At 36.5% G+C, this 18,170-nt stretch overlaps 2 protein-coding genes across 3 annotated transcripts in view; both read left to right on the top strand.

The window, feature by feature from the left end:
* LOC137197403 (protein NLRC3-like) overlaps positions 1-18,170 on the top strand; it is a 51,752-nt gene that overhangs the window by 7,320 nt on the left and 26,262 nt on the right. The window contains exons 6-8 of one of the 2 annotated variants that reach the window (XM_067610802.1): positions 458-631; positions 2,000-2,173; positions 2,995-3,261. In XM_067610802.1, the coding sequence (XP_067466903.1) occupies positions 458-631; positions 2,000-2,173; positions 2,995-3,007 (361 nt within the window). In that variant the 3' untranslated portion in view covers positions 3,008-3,261. Of the gene's footprint in view, positions 1-457; positions 632-1,999; positions 2,174-2,994; positions 3,262-18,170 lie in introns of those variants that run through there. The other variant, XM_067610800.1, reaches the window with a different exon arrangement.
* LOC137197404 (CD48 antigen-like) lies at positions 9,778-11,266 on the top strand. Its single transcript, XM_067610803.1, has 2 exons — positions 9,778-10,743; positions 10,811-11,266. Exon 1 carries the CDS (start codon positions 9,940-9,942, stop codon positions 10,654-10,656), a length of 717 nt encoding a protein of 238 aa, XP_067466904.1. The 5' UTR covers positions 9,778-9,939; the 3' UTR covers positions 10,657-10,743; positions 10,811-11,266.

The following is an 18,170-nucleotide window of genomic DNA, read 5'->3' as shown; positions in this document are numbered from 1 at the left end:
CATTTTCTCTCCCTTCATCTGCAAGATTAAAGTAAAACAAAGATTATAAATCTGCAGGTGTGAGAGAGAGTGATGGGAATTACAGTTTCATTCAGTCACAGTGAGATACGATTAGCTGAACTGGGAATGCTGTTTTGGTTACTTCATACCAAAATGGTCAAAAGAATGCTGGTGGTTTGAATCCAGCAACTGACCTTTTTTCATATCATTCCCTGTCTCTCTCTCCTATTGTTTCCTGTTATCTCTCAACTGTCAATTTCCATGTAAGGAATAAAATGCCCCAAAACTAAAATATTTTAAAAAATTAAAAAAAAGATTAGCTGAACCACTGATGTGAAGAGAAAATGTTAATCAAAATAAGGAATGTCAAACTATTTTGTCATCAAAAGCATGAAGTAAATATAAAGAGCCTTCTTTGATGATAACATGTGTTGTAATATATGTCATGTCATGACAGACTGTATAACTGTGGACTCTCAGAGACTCATTATGAAGTTGTGGCCTCAGCTCTGAAGTCCAACCCCTCCCATCTGAGAGAGCTGGACCTGAGCTACAACAAGCTACAGATTTCAGCAGTGAAGCTTCTGTGTGCTGGACTAGAGAGTTCAAATTGTAGACTGGAGACTCTGAGGTCAGTTCACTGGCTGTAGGTTTGGTAGTTTTTTTCTATATATTCAATTCAAATCCTTCATTGAAGTTTCAAATGTTTGGTTCATAAATTTTCAGGATTTGCACAAATCTGTAGAATTTAAATTTTTCAGGGATTCCAAATCCACAGTCTTGTTCTTTGAAAAAATGACTTCCAAAGTTTAAACTAATATGAAGCTTCAGCAGTCTGAGTTACACATATCAAATGAGTATCTTTGTGTTTCTTCAGTGTTTCCTTGCTGAGCTGCAGTGGATGGTACCAGAAGTGGTAACTGAAAGAGGGAATTTTAGGGAATAGTCTGTAACTTTGAGTTAGACAAATCAAGTAGGTGTCTACCAGACTGTCAAAGCCTCATATTAGCATTATGCACTTTCCTACAGTGCAGCTGTGTTTGGAAGAGACCACTTCACAGTCAGTATGGACAGGAGGAATGATTACTGCCACCAATAACATGTTTTAATTACACATACTGATAGAATAAATCTTGTACTTGTTGAATAATAGTGGAATAATACTTTGATGAAAAATATAACTGAACATACCCACAGGGTCCAATTGATGCTTACTTGAATATATGAAGTTTATTGAAAACAAATATCTGACATCGGAGACGCCTTTGGCACAGTGATTACATGGCTACAGTTGTACCAAATTCTTAGCACAAACAGGAAAATAATCAGTTCTTGTAGAATTGCCCAAGTCATGCCACCAGTGAGGGGAGAAACGAGGACACTTGGTGTCAGAATGAACTCTTATTGGAAAATAACGCGGGCAACTGTTGTTACCCATCCAAGGTTACCACCTTATCTCCCAGCCTGGCGCCATGAACATAAGAGAACTCTTGCATGAGACCTTGGAGGCCAGAGTGAGGCCCTGTGCTTTGATTAGCACATTCTTTTGAAAAGATATAGCTCATAAGTTGAGCATTTCCATAAAATGAACATTGAACATCTTTCCTTCACAAATGAGCATTTTTTCTCGCACATACCTACCAAACTACCAAATACAGAAAGAAGGGGGTCATGTAATAAATAATGAACAGGTTCTTGGTCCAACATGTCTGATTTCATATTGAGCCTCTAGTTACAGACTTGACTGAGTTCAGCAGCATTTTATGAACCAGTGTTGACATGAATATGTGTTTGAATGTTGTGGTGACATTTGGATGATGTCTATAGAAGGCAGACATTATGATGATCTACAATAACACAATGACAAAGTCACTCTACTCATTTTAGAGAAAAGCTCATTGATGAGGACATAGTAATGTTGAACTACACATTTAAAACCTGAACAAATCTGATCATACTATAAATGGATTTTTATCTACATCATTTATTCTTTATTCAGATTGTGGTGCTGCAGTTTGTCAGAGATCAGCTGTGCTTCTCTGGCGTCAGCTCTGAAGTCCAACCCCTCCTATCTGAGAGAGCTGGATCTGAACTACAACAGCCTTCAGGTTTCAGATGTAAAGCTGCTGTCTGATCTTAAGGAGAGTCCACACTGTAGACTGGAGACTTTGAGGTCAGTAGATATTTGGAGTCATTCCGTCCTGGTTTCAGCAGTATTGTGTTAAACACAGTTAGTATCAAAGTAAAGATCCAGTATTTCCTGGTGAACCTTCAATCTTCTCAGTGGCTGCTTAAACTCATTGAAGCTGTGAGAGGAGAATGGTGACAAGTTTCAAGCTTGTTGTGATCATGTGTTTGAGTTGAAGTCAAGACGACTGTTGTTGTTGTTGTTGTTCATATCTGCAGGAAATAAAGCTGAATTACAGCTGACAGCCTTACAAGATGTATAGAGACAGTGGTCCTCATCATCAAACTGTTGTACTATCAAATCTGATCTGAAAGTGTTTGTTGTCTCATTTCAACACTAAAGAATTGATGAGTTCATCTCTGTCAGAGCTCTAAGATCAGTCTGACTGCAGCCTGAAAATCATGTGATGATTTAACAGCAGGAAATATCTTCAAATCCCACAGAGACTCTGTAGCTTTTAAACTTTTCTAACAGTTCACATGTATCAACAGTAAATCCATCAGTAAACTGATGAGTGAATGTCTCTGTTTCCGCAGTAATGATGTGTTCATGACTCATGACTCTCAGCAGTTTATTTCCTCTGTGTACTGCAATGAATTCTGCAGAGTAAACAGACTTGATAACATGTTAACATGAAAGCTGAAAGGAAGCTGGCCACGCTGCACAATTGTTCCACTTCTGGTCTGAACAGAACTGAAGTCCCTGCTGCTCTTTATACTGGATGTGCTGCATCACTGACTGATAGCTGACAAAGTGAGTCTCACTAAACACTGATTTATGACCTCTGTTGTTTCTTCTCTCATCAGATGGAGGAGGTGATCTCAGTAAGAATGTGAGTGAACATCCATTGAAGTTTGTTGAGAGAAGATATATCCTGATGATCCATCTGGACTGGAGTCTGGATCTAGATTTTGTCATCTTCACTCTTCACTTAACTCACTACAAACTGAACAGTTGTCTCTGGATTTTGCTTTTTCAGCACTTTACAGATGTGTTATATATGAGCTGTTTGATGCAGAAAAAGATTTTAAAAACAGGTGTTATAAATCAGACTCTGACCCTGGGCCCATATTTATCAAGAGTCTCAGAATTGCACTGAGAGTTAACCAAGGACTAAAACCTACAAGTGATTTCCTAATCTGAGACGCTTGATAAATACAGGCCCAGATAGGAAACAGGTTACAGATTGGATGTCCACAAATTTCATTGGGTTAAATTCTGAAAGAATTTATTATTGGTCCAGAAAACCTGCATGCACAGGTCAAATCATATCTTGCTTCTGTTGATAACAACATCAAGCCTGTGGTGAAACACTTTTTTGATTCCAGTCGTAGTTTTGATGATCATATCAGCAGCTTGTCCAGTCCTGTTTTCACCATTAAAACATATTAAAATAATATATATATAAAACTATCACAGAACACTGCTGCTGTTAGACTTTGAACTAAAACCAGGAAAAGAGATCATATCACTCCATTTCTATCATCACTTAACTAGTTACCTGTTTGTTTTAGGATTGATTCGATAGATTTGATTGATTACTTTTAAAGGCTCTTCATGACTCCAGATTACATTTCAGAGTTGCTCTGTGTGTAGCTATTAAAAGTATAGGTATCTAGCTTTTATATGCAAAAATATGATGTCAAAATGAATAGTTTATATCTCATAATGATATTTAACAAGTCATTTGCATTAGGCTGTAAGTAAACACTGGTAAGCAAATCAGATGGCTTTAACAATAACTATATACTGTAAACTTGCAGGTTCGATCATGTGATTCAAATGTGTGATCCAACCCTATCCAATCACATCCTTTTTCTGCATTAGTGCAGCATCTTGCATGTATTGTACAACACTGCACACAGTGATAATGATGCAAACGGACTGTTGGCACAGCATCATTAAAAACATGAAATTTTTCTTCTCCACTGTTGAACTCATCTCCAGCTAAACCTCCTGTTGACTTGTGTGTCCTTAAAGCTATTTTAAATATATCTCTGCCATCAGCAGTTTAAAACTAATGAATCATTAAATAAATTAAGCCACCATGCATGAATGCAGCTGTTTTTTCTATAACTTGACACTGAGCAGTAGGAAATGATTTGGTGCTGATTATCAGCACAGATAAATATGGGTCCTGGTCTTTGCTGTCAGAGCTCTGGATCAACCTGTTTGAGGAGCTCAGTCTGATAAGTCATTATCTTCCTTTAAATCACTTCTTCAAGCTACTTTTTATCCACTACCATTTATTTTTGTTTTGTATGCTGTACATCTTAAATGTGAGTCTTATGTGTGTTTTACTGGTCTATTTTCTCCCTGTATGTGTCTGTTAGTTTTGTGTAAAGCATTCTGTAATGTTGTTCTGTTTTGAATATCTGTGGATCTGTTAGATTTATAATAATAAGAGAAACATACACGCTAAGAAGAAAAAAGCAATTCCAAGACATAGTCCACACATGGCACACATCCTTCATAAAGTACACAAAACTACTACACAGCAGCGTCCAGCTCTTGGAGTACAAAGATTCAATGTGAGAGAAGGCACAATGTAGCCCAGAAATACACACAATACGATACTTTCCACTGTGCAGCACTGACTACATTACTGCTGTGAATACTTGGAGTTTTTATGTGCAACACATACACACCTGCCCTCCTTGTGGTGCTGACTGGGAAGTGGACATTAGGATTCAGCCCTAATGTCAGTGCATGCTGACTCACATGTTCTTATATTTATCACAGCTCAGAGGATCCAAATATACACAACGAGTCCCCAAAAACTAACATTAGACCAGTCCTCTTTACTCTGACCTTACCTTACACTGAACCTGAAAAACTGAAACTAGACTTGCAAATCCTCACTGAGACTACGGCGTCCCTGCCTCCTTTTTTAGGCTATATATATACAGTATATGTGTATATTAGAGCTGCAAGTAACCATTATTTTTATTATCAACAAATCTGTTGATTATTTTCTGGATTAATCAATGAGTTGTTTGGTCCATAAAAAGTCAGAAAATGGTGCAAAATGTGGATCAGTGTTTCCCAAAGTCCAAGATGGCGTCCTCAAATGTCTTGTTTTCTCCACAACACAAAGATATTCAGTTTACTGTCATAGAAGACTAAAGAAACCAGAAAATATTCACATTTAAGGAACTGGAACTAGAGAATTAATTAATTCCTGATCATTTGTTTGTTGATTGACTTGATTAACAGACTAATTGTTGCAGCTCTAGTGTGTTGAGTTAACTTTATTGCCTTATTTGCCTCAGTGAGATCACAGTGTAACAGGACAGACAGGACAACATTCAACACAACATACTAATAATAAAACATATACATATATTTACATGTATGTATGGATGGATATTTTCAAATATACAAAGCACCATAGATATGAATGATAAGCTAAACATTATAAAATTCAAAGTGAGAGGTTTGTAATGCAAAAGTTAAACAACCTTTTACTGCAATAAACTTTCATAGAGGTACAACATTTGGGTCCTTTTACCTTCATCAGGTAAAGCTGAGGACCAAAGAACATTGCAGACAGATAAACCCAACATCTCCTTAGGTGAGGCCAATCAGGAACCAGGAGCTGCCAGCCAATCAGCCCCACAGTCTGTATGCATTTAGCCTATTAGAAGGCAGCTCCACCATCAAAGGTGGACATTCCACAATCTATAATGGACATCCATTTATATACAAACATTGAAAAATATAATTCAAGTTAAAATCAATGTATCCCAAATCATCTCTAGGTAGTATGTTACCACAAAATAACATTTAAACAACCACATCCAATCATATAACAGTAGAAATGGGAAAAATATGGATATAGAAGAAAACATTGAATGTCACAATTGAAATACATAAAGATAGGGATGATAAAGACAATGTGCAAAAATCATCCAAACAGGGCTTCAATACCTGGGCAATAGAAGAAAATTCATCATCAGTGGATAAATCTATAAATCTAGTAACAATCAAATAGCAATCTGTCCTGGCTGATCCCATTCAAACTAATATTCACAGCATTACATTAAGTAGCAACTCATCTGTAATGTGAAGATCCAAAAAGCTTCAAGTCTCTTCAGTAACAGGTCGTGGTCACCACCTCTAGGTGGCACCTTTATCTTCTCTATATCATAAAATCATTAGGAAGAGATGTCATGCTTTGTATCATAAACGTGCACAGCAACAGGATAATCACACTCATTTCTGCGTATCGCACTTTTGTGTTCACTGACGTGTTGCTTCATTTTTCTAGTGGTTTTACCTACAGATGATAGAGAACCATAAACTAAAAAACAAAATGTACCTATGAAGAACCTCAGGGTCCAACAACCTCAGGGAGTGTGTGTGTGTGTTTGTCTGTGTGTGTTCTGCACACTAAGAGCTGAGAACCATAATGGCCACAGTATAGATCATAAACTGTGAGGACAGATAATTTGTCATTGTAAGAGTAAATGAATGGCAGGATTAGCCCATGGCTTCAAATATTTTTGTCTACAGGACTCAGTTTATAACGTTTGACTGAACGACATATAAAAGAATGAGTGGTGAAAAGGCTCTTCCTTTAAAGACATTTAGCATATACATATTGTTTCTAAACAAAGAATATGCTTTTGATATGGTGACAATCTCTGATCCAGAGCATAACATGTAGCTCTTCAAATCCCATAATTACAAAGAAATTTCAAAAAACTAGAAGACAAACAAAAACTGGGATGGAAAGGGGAGAATCTTTAAAGACTATTAAATATGGCTAAAAATAATGGAGAGGCAGAGTTCAAAGTAGTGCAAGAGACAGTTAGACACATTTTTCCCATCTCACCTATTTGGTTAAGGAACAGTTACTGAGGTCAACAAACTGTTTAACAGCTTAAGAAAACATCATGTTAATAGAGTTGTTGTGTAGTGTTAGTATCTGTATCAAAAGAGGGTTTCAGTCTTGTGCTTTGACTTATGTTGTTAGGATGTCCTTAAGTTTACATTTGGATAACAGATTGTGCCTTTAAACATGTTTATAGAACAGTAATTCATCTAGATACAGCTATAAGTTCCTTACCAGTTTTCCTGCTTTGAATTTGTTCATATCTCTCCATCACCTGACATCTGGGCTGCTTCTATGTGTTTCTCTTTCCTCCTTAAACTTTTTCTTTCAATCTTCAATCAGTTGTGTCTTTTCTCCTTGTTTTTCTTTCAACACAATTACATCCTGCGATTTTTCCTCACTTTTGTCTCCTCTCTCCTGATTCCTTCACTCACTCTGAAAATATAAAAGCTTTCCTTTTAAAAATCTGACAGAACATGAAGCACAAAACGAGCGCTCCTAAAAGTTACAACAGAAAGTGCAGTAGGAAGCCGGTCTGAGCTAACAGCTATAAAGTGATGGACAGTCTGTGTGAAGCTAAACATAAAATACGTCTTGACAAAAGGGCACTTTGGACATCAAGAGGCAAACTGTCGACCTTCCTCCTCCTCCTCTTCCTTCTCTTTGATCAGAGCATCTCCTCTTCTTCATCTCATCTCTATGTTCATACTGGCTATTAAAAGATCCTTCAAATGTGCTTTCAATGTAAGTGATGGAGACCAAAATCCACAGTGTGTCCACAAAGTCCTTTAAAAGTTAATGTGAAGCTTATATGAGGCTTCAGCAGTCTGAGTTAGTCATATCAAGTGGATATCTGACACATTTACAGTCTTTTTAGCATCAAATTCCCTCTTTGTGTTTCCTCGGACAGTGTTTCCCTGTTGAGCTGCAGGTGGAAGTATAGTAACAAAAACAGGGACTTTGGCACTAAAAATACTGTAACGTTGAAAGATATCTACTTGATTTGACTCATTTGGACACTGAAGCTTCATATTCGCTTCAGATAAACTTTTAAATACATTTTTGTACAGAAGGAGGACTGTGGATTTTGTCCCCTGTCACTTGTAAATGCATTATGACGGGATCTTCTAATGCTCAGTATTTTTTTATTTATCAGATTTATTCTCCAAGTAGAAAGTACAAGGAATTCAATGTTGGCCAGATGTCAACAGAAAAAGCAATAAACATGAACATTAAACAATAAACATAAACACAAACATAACAGTGTAAGAAAGAGAGGGACAGTAACTTACATAGATTCTGTGTAATGGGGGCAGACTATGTGCTCACATATTGACATGATAAAAGCTTTGTGTGCAAAAAAGCTGAATATAAATAGTCAAAGTCAAATCAAATTTATTTATATAGCACATTTCATATGGCAGGCATAAACTCAATGTGCTTAAAAACAAGTAAAGATCATACATAATCAATCGATTACATTAACATTACATATTAAAAACAAATAAGATAAAACATAAAATAAGAAGATGTTACATATATAAAGACATATAAAAACATATAAGACAGCATAAAAAAAATTAGAAGGTGAGAAGGTATTACAATAAGAGAGTAGGGCATGAAGGTATTATTATTATCATTGTTAAAAGAAATAACAATAATAACACTGTTTCTAAAAATAAGGTTTTACCCATTAACCTAACTATAAGCTTTTGAAAAACAGACAGACCTGAGTTCATGTGGTAGAGAATTCCAAAGAGTAGGACCATAATGACTGAAGGCACCATGAGCTGATTTAGTATTTATTCTAGGTATGGTGAGGAGACCTTTATTTGATGATCTCAAGGGTCTATCTGGTGTGTATTCAGAGAGCATGTCTACAACATAGGAGGGAGCGAGGCCGTTCATTGCTTTAAAAACAATAAGAAGTATTTTAAAATCCATTCTTTGATTTACTGGGAGCCAGGGAAGAGAAATTAAAACAGGAGTGATGTGTCCACACCTTCTGGTTTTGGTTAATACTCTGGTTGCAGCATTCTGAATAAGCTGAGTTTAATAAGTGTTTGCTTTGCCAGTCCAGCAAAGAGTCCATTACAATAGTCTAGTTGACTGGAAATGAATGCGTGAAACAACTTTTCAGAATCAGGCTGTGACAGGAAAGATCTAACTTTGGATATATTTCTAAGATGATAAAAAGCAGTCTTAGAGATACTGGAAATGTGCTTCTGAAAGTTAAGATCAGCATCCAAGATCAGAGTAAGTTAAATTAGTTATGTTAAAGGTTCCCCTTAGGTATTTTATGAATATAAGTCTTTAAAAATGGTCTTGCTTTAAAGAGCTTCATGATACCAGTAAATATGAGTTTAAACCACAGATAGCTGGTAACCCTCTCACTTGGCTTCATGATGCAGGCTCCAGGTAGGAAGAGGTTTTGAATGTGACTGACAGACTGTTAAACACTTGTTTTATGTGATCTATAATGTGTTATAGCACAGTGGTGTCTGCATGTGTGACAGCTGCTATAGTTGCATGAAAACTTTGTTTATTCAGTCACATTTATATCTCAAGGTGTATGGTGTGTTTTCAAAGTGCCTCCCTGATGATGTTACATTATGGAGAAGAATCTAAACATCTAAAGTGCCTAAAACTTTTACATCTGTCAAATGTAGAGGTTAGACAGGGATACAGGGATACAGGGATTAGTAAAGGACTTGCTTGTGTGGAGACATGATGTTGCACTGGCTTTAAGTTTGCAGAAATATTAATGCTGTTTAAAAGTGTCAGAAAGATTTTCTGATAATGAACTTCCTGTTTATTATAATGTGGAAAGGAAACCATGATACGAAAGGAAGTGTGAAGAAGACGTGCAAATATAAAATTAGACATTCTTCCTGTTCTGTGTTGATCTGTGGACATGAAGAAACTGACAGGGTGTTTTCTGTCAGCAGTGCTGCTGCTGGCGGTGCTGAACTCTGTTTTAGCTGAAAACTTATTTTTCGAGGAAGGCGGTAATGTTACGCTACTGTTGAGGCCTCCTTTCTCTGGAGAGATCATCAGCATCGCGTGGATGCACAACAACGATAATATGGCAAAATGGATGAAAGAAGATGTTCCTTTGGAGTACCACGGTACGTTTGAAGGTCGAACAACCCTGGACACAACCACTGGAAGTTTGAAGATCATAAACATGAGTCGGGCTGACAGTGGGGAGTATTCAGTGAATATCAATGACAAGTTCCAGGATGAGCGCTATAATGCAACACTGATCAAGGCAGTGCCACAGCCTGCTGTGTTGGTGAAACCACTGACATGTACCAATGCATCAAAACAATGCACCCTGACCTGTGATGGAAAAACCAAGGAGGCTGAACCTGTCACCTACAGCTGGAAGATGGGAGGAGGAGAGTGGAAGGATGGGGAGAAGGACAGGAGCATCACCAACGATGAGAAAACAAGAGTTAAAATGTTCTCCTGCCGTATGAAGAACCCAATCAGTGTGAAAGAAAGTCACCCCAAACCCAACCCTTTCTTCAGAGAAAAGGTTTCAGCCAGTTCTGGAGTTGGGTTGCCTGTGGATCTGTTTCTGCTTGTTGTTGGCATCTTGGCTGCTGTGGTAGGTGCAGGGTTTTGAAAACTAAAGGCAAACCTTTCTTCAGAGAAGAGCCTGCAGACTCTGGATGAAAGTTTAAGGGGCTGTCATGAGATCTTTGGCTGTATTGTCTCTCTTGGTAGCTGTTGTGTACTTGGTGTGGCGGAAACAAGATCACCTTGGTTTCCTGTTGAAGATTAAAGCATGTCAGTACTCCAGTCACAGAGAGGCAATGTGTTGTGTTTAGCAGTTAAATATGAAAAACAAGGTTTCTCTTTTTTTTATTGCTTTTTAGAACAGCGTTGTATATTTATATGTATATTTTCTGCTACCTTGTACTTCTTCTTCATCACATTTCAGATCAGTTTTCCATATTTCCATCATTATTATGTTAATTTGTTCTTTCTTTATTTGTGACACAATTGATCAAAGTGAGCCTGTAAAAGAAAAGTATAAAAGGATCATAGAAATGACTGTTTTCATGATGAATCTAATGGAAATTTTGTTTTGAGTTTGGATGTTTTTTGTTTTTTTGAAGCATTTATTTTTGTTTGTCATATATTTTATATATTACATTTAAATTGTCAGAACAGGCATAAAATGGAAAATATTTCTAATATTAATGAAATACTTATTTGCAAAATAATGAATAAAAATAAAATACTCTGCTTTGAATAATAATTTGTGTGTTTTTTGTTTGTTTATTTCAACCATCAGACAGAGTTCAGTGTTCAAACAAATATTAATCTAGATCAGTCTGGATTATCATCATCCACAAAGTTTTTTTTTTTTTTTTTAGACGTGTTTTTTGGCATTTTTGCCTTTAATTGATAGCTGTTATTGAAGAAACTGACAGGATATTAGACATTAGAAAATAAATCAAATGTTTCCTGTGATGTTTTATATGCCATCATGTTGTCTTGTGTGTACCAATGCCTATACATCCATACAGAAGACACTGTTCACTGTTTTACTTCACTGACTAGTTGAATAATTCAGCTTTAATGCAGGTGCTCTCTAAAGTAGACGGCTCACATGCCTCACACAAAGAAGACAGATAGTGGCTGAACATAGCAGCTAATATAGAAGTCTAAAAAATCTTTTTAGATTTTTTGTATCTGATTATCTGCAGCATGACAACGAGCCCAAACATCCAGCCAGAGTCATGAAGAACTAAAGCTGAAACAGAGCTGCTCTCAGTAAATATTGATTTACTTTAGGTTTTTGCTGTTTACTCAACTTCATATCAAGTTAACTGATAGATAAAAATTATTTATAGCAATATTTTCATAAACATCCTCACCTCACTTTTTAGTGTACTGTCTGTCAAAATTTACCAGAAAATAAATTCTCATGTTGCACTAAAAGATGGATATTTTAATATAATGCTTTTCTGAAAGTATAATTAGTTATTACATCAATGGTTTTTACTTTTTTACAGGGGTAAATACATATTATTAGAATACTCACAGCAAGTTCAATTAATTCAGCTAAAGGTTCCCCTTGGGTATTTTATAAATTCAAATATAATTCTTTTTAAAAATGGTCTCACTTTAAAGAGCTTCATGATACTGGAAATCACGAGTTAAACCACAGATAGCTGATAACACTCTAACATTGCTTCATGATGCAGGCTCCAGGAAGTGGGGGTTTTAAGTGTGACTGAAAGACTGTTTAATATTTGATTTATGTGATCTATAATGTGTTATAGCACAGTGGTGTCTGCATGTGTGACAGCTGCTTTAGTTGCATGAAAACGTTGTTTACTCAGTCACACATTTATATCTCGAGGTGTATGGTGTTCTTTGAATGTTAAAAGTGTCAGAAAGATTTTCTGATAATGAATTTATTAATTATTATAATGCTAAAAGGAAACCAAATGCATACGAGAATATGGAAGAAACTGTGAAGAAGACGTTGTGCAGATATAAAATCAGACATTCTTCCTGTTCTGTGTTGATCTGTGGACATGGAGAAACTGACGGGGTGTTTTTTCTGTCAGCGGTGCTCAACTCTGTTTTGGCCAAAGATAAGTTTTTCGGGGAAGGCGATACGCTGCTGTTGAGGCCTCCTCTCTGTGGAGAGATCACCAGCATCCAGTGGAAACACAACAAAAATTTGGCGGCAGAATGATCACCGAACAACCCTGAACACAACCACTGGAAGTTTAGAGATCATAAAGATGAGTGCACCTGACAGCGGGGTGTATTCAGTGGAAATCAACAACAAACCCCAGGCTGAGCGCTATGCTGCAAAACTGATCAAGGCAGTGTCACAGCCTGCTGTGTTGGTGAGACCACCGGCATGTGCTGCTGCATCGAAACAATGCACCCTGACTTGTTATGGAAACACAGAGGAGGCTGAACTTGTCACCTACAGCTGGAAGATGGGAGGAGGAGAGTGGATGGATGGAGAGAAGAACAGGAGCATCACCAACGATGAGACAATACAAAGAGTTAAAATGTTCTCCTGCTGGATGAAGAACCCAATCAGTGAGGAAGAAAGTGACCCAACCCTTTCTTCAGAGAAAAGGTTTCAGCCAGTTCTGGAGTTGGGTTGCCTGTGGATCTGTTTCTGCTTGTTGTTGGCATCTTGGCTGCTGTGGTAGGTGCAGGGTTTTGAAAACTAAAGGCAAACCTTTCTTCAGAAAAGAGCCTGCAGACTCTGGATGAAAGTTGTAGAGGCTGTCTTTATGGAGCTATTTCCCTCTCGTTATTCAAGCATGATATATCAATTTACTTTGGCTGCCTTGTCTCTCTTGTGTACTTGGTGTGGCGGAAATGAGAATTTGTCAGGAAACAGATCTGAACGTGTCTAATCAAAAAAAGTGATGATGATGATGATGATTATGATAATGCAGCTTGAAGTGCCTGATCACTTTGGTTTCCTGTTGAAGATTAAAGCATGCCAGTACTCCAGTCAGGGAGAGGCAATGTGTTGTGTTTAGCAGTTAAACATGAAAACAAGATTTCTCTCTTTTTTATTGCTTTTTAGAACAGCGTTGTATATCTGTATGTATATTTTCTATATATTATCTGCAGCATGACAACGAGCCCAAACATCCAGCCAGAGTCATGAAGAACTAAAGCTGAAACAGAGCTGCTCTCAGCAAATATTGATTTACTTTAGGTTTTTGCTGTTTACTCAACTTCATATCAAGTTAACTGATAGATAAAAATTATTTATAGCAACATTTTCATAAACATCCTCACCTCACTTTTTAGTGTACTGTCTGTCAAAATTAACCAGAAAATAAATTCTCATGTTGCACTAAAAGATGGATATTTTAATATAATGCTTTTCTGAAAGTATAATTAGTTATTACATCAATGGTTTTTACTTTTTTACAGGGGTAAATACATATTATTAGAATACTCACAGCAAGTTCAATTAATTCAGCTAAAGGTTCCCCTTGGGTATTTTATAAATTCAAATATAATTCTTTTTAAAAATGGTCTCACTTTAAAGAGCTTCATGATACTGGAAATCACGAGTTAAACCACAGATAGCTGATAACACTCTAACATGGCTTCATGATGCAGGCTCCAGGAAGTGGGGGTTTTAAGTGTGACTGACAGACTGTTTAATATTTGATTTATGTGATCTATAATGTGTTATAGCACAGTGGTGTCTGCATGTGTGACAGCTGCTTTAGTTGCATGAAAACGTTGTTTACTCAGTCACACATTTATATCTCGAGGTGTATGGTGTTCTTTGAATGTTAAAAGTGTCAGAAAGATTTTCTGATAATGAATTTATTAATTATTATAATGCTAAAAGGAAACCGAATGCATACGAGAATATGGAAGAAACTGTGAAGAAGACGTTGTGCAGATATAAAATCAGACATTCTTCCTGTTCTGTGTTGATCTGTGGACATGGAGGAACTGACGGGGTGTTTTTTCTGTCAGCGGTGCTGAACTCTGTTTTGGCCAAAGATAAGTTTTTCGGGGAAGGCGATACGCTGCTGTTGAGGCCTCCTCTCTGTGGAGAGATCACCAGCATCCAGTGGAAACACAACAAAAATTTGGCGGCAGAATGATCACCGAACAACCCTGAACACAACCACTGGAAGTTTAGAGATCATAAAGATGAGTGCACCTGACAGCGGGGTGTATTCAGTGGAAATCAACAACAAACCCCAGGCTGAGCGCTATGCTGCAAAACTGATCAAGGCAGTGTCACAGCCTGCTGTGTTGGTGAGACCACCGGCATGTGCTGCTGCATCGAAACAATGCACCCTGACTTGTTATGGAAACACAGAGGAGGCTGAACTTGTCACCTACAGCTGGAAGATGGGAGGAGGAGAGTGGATGGATGGAGAGAAGAACAGGAGCATCACCAACGATGAGACAATACAAAGAGTTAAAATGTTCTCCTGCTGGATGAAGAACCCAATCAGTGAAGAAGAAAGTAAACCCAAACCCAACCCTTTCTTCAGAGAAAAGGTTTCAGCCAGTTCTGGAGTTGGGTTGCCTGTGGATCTGTTTCTGCTTGTTGTTGGCATCTTGGCTGCTGTGGTAGGTGCAGGGTTTTGAAAACTAAAGGCAAACCTTTCTTCAGAGAAGAGCCTGCAGACTCTGGATGAAAGTTTTAGAGGCTGTCTTTATGGAGCTATTTCCCTCTCGTTATTCAAGAGCATGGTATATCAATTTGCTTTGGCTGCCTTGTCTCTCTTGTGTACTTGGTGTAGCGGAAATGAGAATTTGTCAGGAAACAGATCTGAACGTGTCTAATCAAAAAAAGTGATGATGGTGATGATGATTATGATAATGCAGCTTGAAGCGCCTGATCACTTTGGTTTCCTGTTGAAGATTAAAGCATGCCAGTACTCCAGTCACAGAGAGGCAATGTGTTGTGTTTAGCAGTTAAACATTAAAACAAAATTTCTCTCTTTTTTATTGCTTTTTAGAACAGCGTTGTATATCTGTATGTATATTTTCTGCTACTTTATACTTCTTCTTCATCACATTTCAGATCAGTTTTCCATATTTCCATCAATATTATGTTAATTTTTTCTTTCTTTATTTGTGACACAATTGATCAAAGTGAGTCTGTAAAAGAAAAGTATAAAAGGATCATAGAAATGACTGTTTTCATGATGAATCTAATGGAAATTTTGTTTTAAGTTTGGATGTTTTTTGTTTTTCTGAAGCATTTATTTTTGTTTGTGATATATTTTATATATTACATTAATTGTCAGAACAGGCATGAAATGTAAAATATTTCTAATATCAATAAAATGCTTATTTGCAAAATAATGAATAAAAATAAAATACTCTGCTTTGAATAATAATTTGTGTGTTTTTTGTTTGTTTATTTCAACCATCAGACAGAGTTCAGTCTTCAACCAAATATTAATCTGGATCAGTCTGGATTATCATCATCAACAAGGTTATTCTGTTTTTGGGCATTTTTGCCTTTAATCGATAGCTGATATTGAAGAAACTGACAGGATATTAGACATTAGAAAATAAATCAAATGTTTCCTGTGATGTTTTATATGCCATCATATTGTCTTGTGTGTACCAATGCCTAAACATTAAATGTAGCATTTAACTGACTAACTAAAAGATGGAAATTTTAATATAATGCTTTTCTCAAAGTATAATTAGTTGTTACATCAATGGTTTTTACTTTTTTACAGAGATGAATACATACTAGTAGAATATTCACAGTAAGTTAAATTAGTGAGGTTAAAGGTTCCCCTTGGGTATTTCATAAACTCAAAAATAAGTCTTTAAAAATGTTCTCGCTTTTGGAGAGCTTCATGATACCAGTGAACATGAGTTAAACCACAGATAGCTGATAACACTCTAACATGGCTTCATGATGCAGGCCTCAGGAAGGAAGAGGTTTTGGGTGTAACTGACAAAGTGTTTAATATTTGATTTATGTGATCTATAATGTGTTATAGCACAGTGGTGTCTGCATGTGTGACAGCTGCTTTAGTTGCATGAAAACGTTGTTTACTCAGTCACACATTTATATCTCGAGGTGTATGGTGTTCTTTGAATGTTAAAAGTGTCAGAAAGATTTTCTGATAATGAATTTATTAATTATTATAATATATATATATATATAATATATATAATATAACGGAAGGAACTGTGAAGAAGACGTTGTGCAGATATAAAATCAGATATTCTTCCTGTTCTGTGTTGATCTGTGGACATGGAGAAACTGACGGTGTGTTTTCTGTCAGCGGTGCTGAACTCTGTTTTAGCTTAAGATAAGTTTTTCGGGGAAGGTGGTACACTGCTGTTGAGGCCTCCTCTCTCTGGAGAGATCACTAGCATCCAGTGGAAACACAACAACAATCTGCAGGCAGAATGAGGGGGAAGGAATAGTTGATCTGCAGGATTAGGGTGTGTTTAAAGGCCGAACAACCCTGGACACAACCACTGGAAGTTTAGAGATCAAAAAGATGAGTGCACCTGACAGAGAGGTGTATTCAGTGGAAAATACCAATGATGATGTAGATTGAGCATTTTCATTTCCTAATGAAGATTAAAGCATGTCAGTACTCCAGTCAGGGAGAGGCAATGTGTTGTGTTTAGCAGTTAAATATGAAAAACAAGGTTTCTCTTTTTTATTGCTTTTTAAAACAGCGTTGTATATCTGTATGTATATTTTCTGCTACTTTATACTTCTTCTTCACCACATTTCATATCAGCTTTCCATTTTTCCATCATTATTGTGCTATTTTTTCTTTCTTTATTTGTGGCACAATTGATCAAAGTGAGCCAGTAAAAGAAAGTATAAAAGGATCATAGAAATGACTGTTTTCATGATGAATCTAATGGAAATTGTGTTTTGAGTTTATTTTTTGAAACATTTATTTTTGTTTGTGATATAGTTTATATGTTAATTGTCAGAACAGGCATGAAATGTAAAATATTTCTAATATTAATGAAATACTTATTTGCAAAATAATGAATAAAAAGAAAATACTCTGCTTTGAATAATAATTAGTGTGTTTTTTGTTTGTTTATTTCAACCATCTATCAAACAGAGTTCAGTGTTCAAACAAATATGAATCTGGATCAGTCTGGATTATCATCATCAACAAGGTTATTCTGTTTTTGGGAATTTTTGCCTTTAATCGATAGCTGTTATTGAAGAAACTGACAGGATATTAGACATTAGAAAATGAATCAAATGTTTCCTGTGATGTTTATGTGCCATCATGTTGTCTTGTGTGTACCAATGCCTATACATCCACACAGAAGACACTGTTCACTGTTTTACTTCACTGACTAGTTGAATAATTCAGCTTTAATGCAGGCGCTCTCTAAAGCAGATGACTCACATGCTTCACACAAAGAAGACACAGCAGCTAATACAGAAGTCTAGAAAATCTTTAAAAAATCAAAGTTGATTGATTGGAGAAGTTGTTATGAATCCAGAAATACATGTTTGTGGTGGAAAGTAACCAAGTGCTTACTGATGTATTGTAGTTAGGCTGCAGCAGTTCTGACAAACTTTTCTTCCACTTAAATGCTACTTTATACTGTATTTATACTTAATTTGTATACTACGTAATAGCAAATATA

The sequence above is a fragment of the Thunnus thynnus genome, chromosome 14, assembly GCF_963924715.1.
Source record: "Thunnus thynnus chromosome 14, fThuThy2.1, whole genome shotgun sequence".
NCBI classification, from domain to species: domain Eukaryota; kingdom Metazoa; phylum Chordata; class Actinopteri; order Scombriformes; family Scombridae; genus Thunnus; species Thunnus thynnus.
Note: the sequence above shows the minus strand (reverse complement) of the source record. Positions and strands in the feature narration are given on the sequence as shown.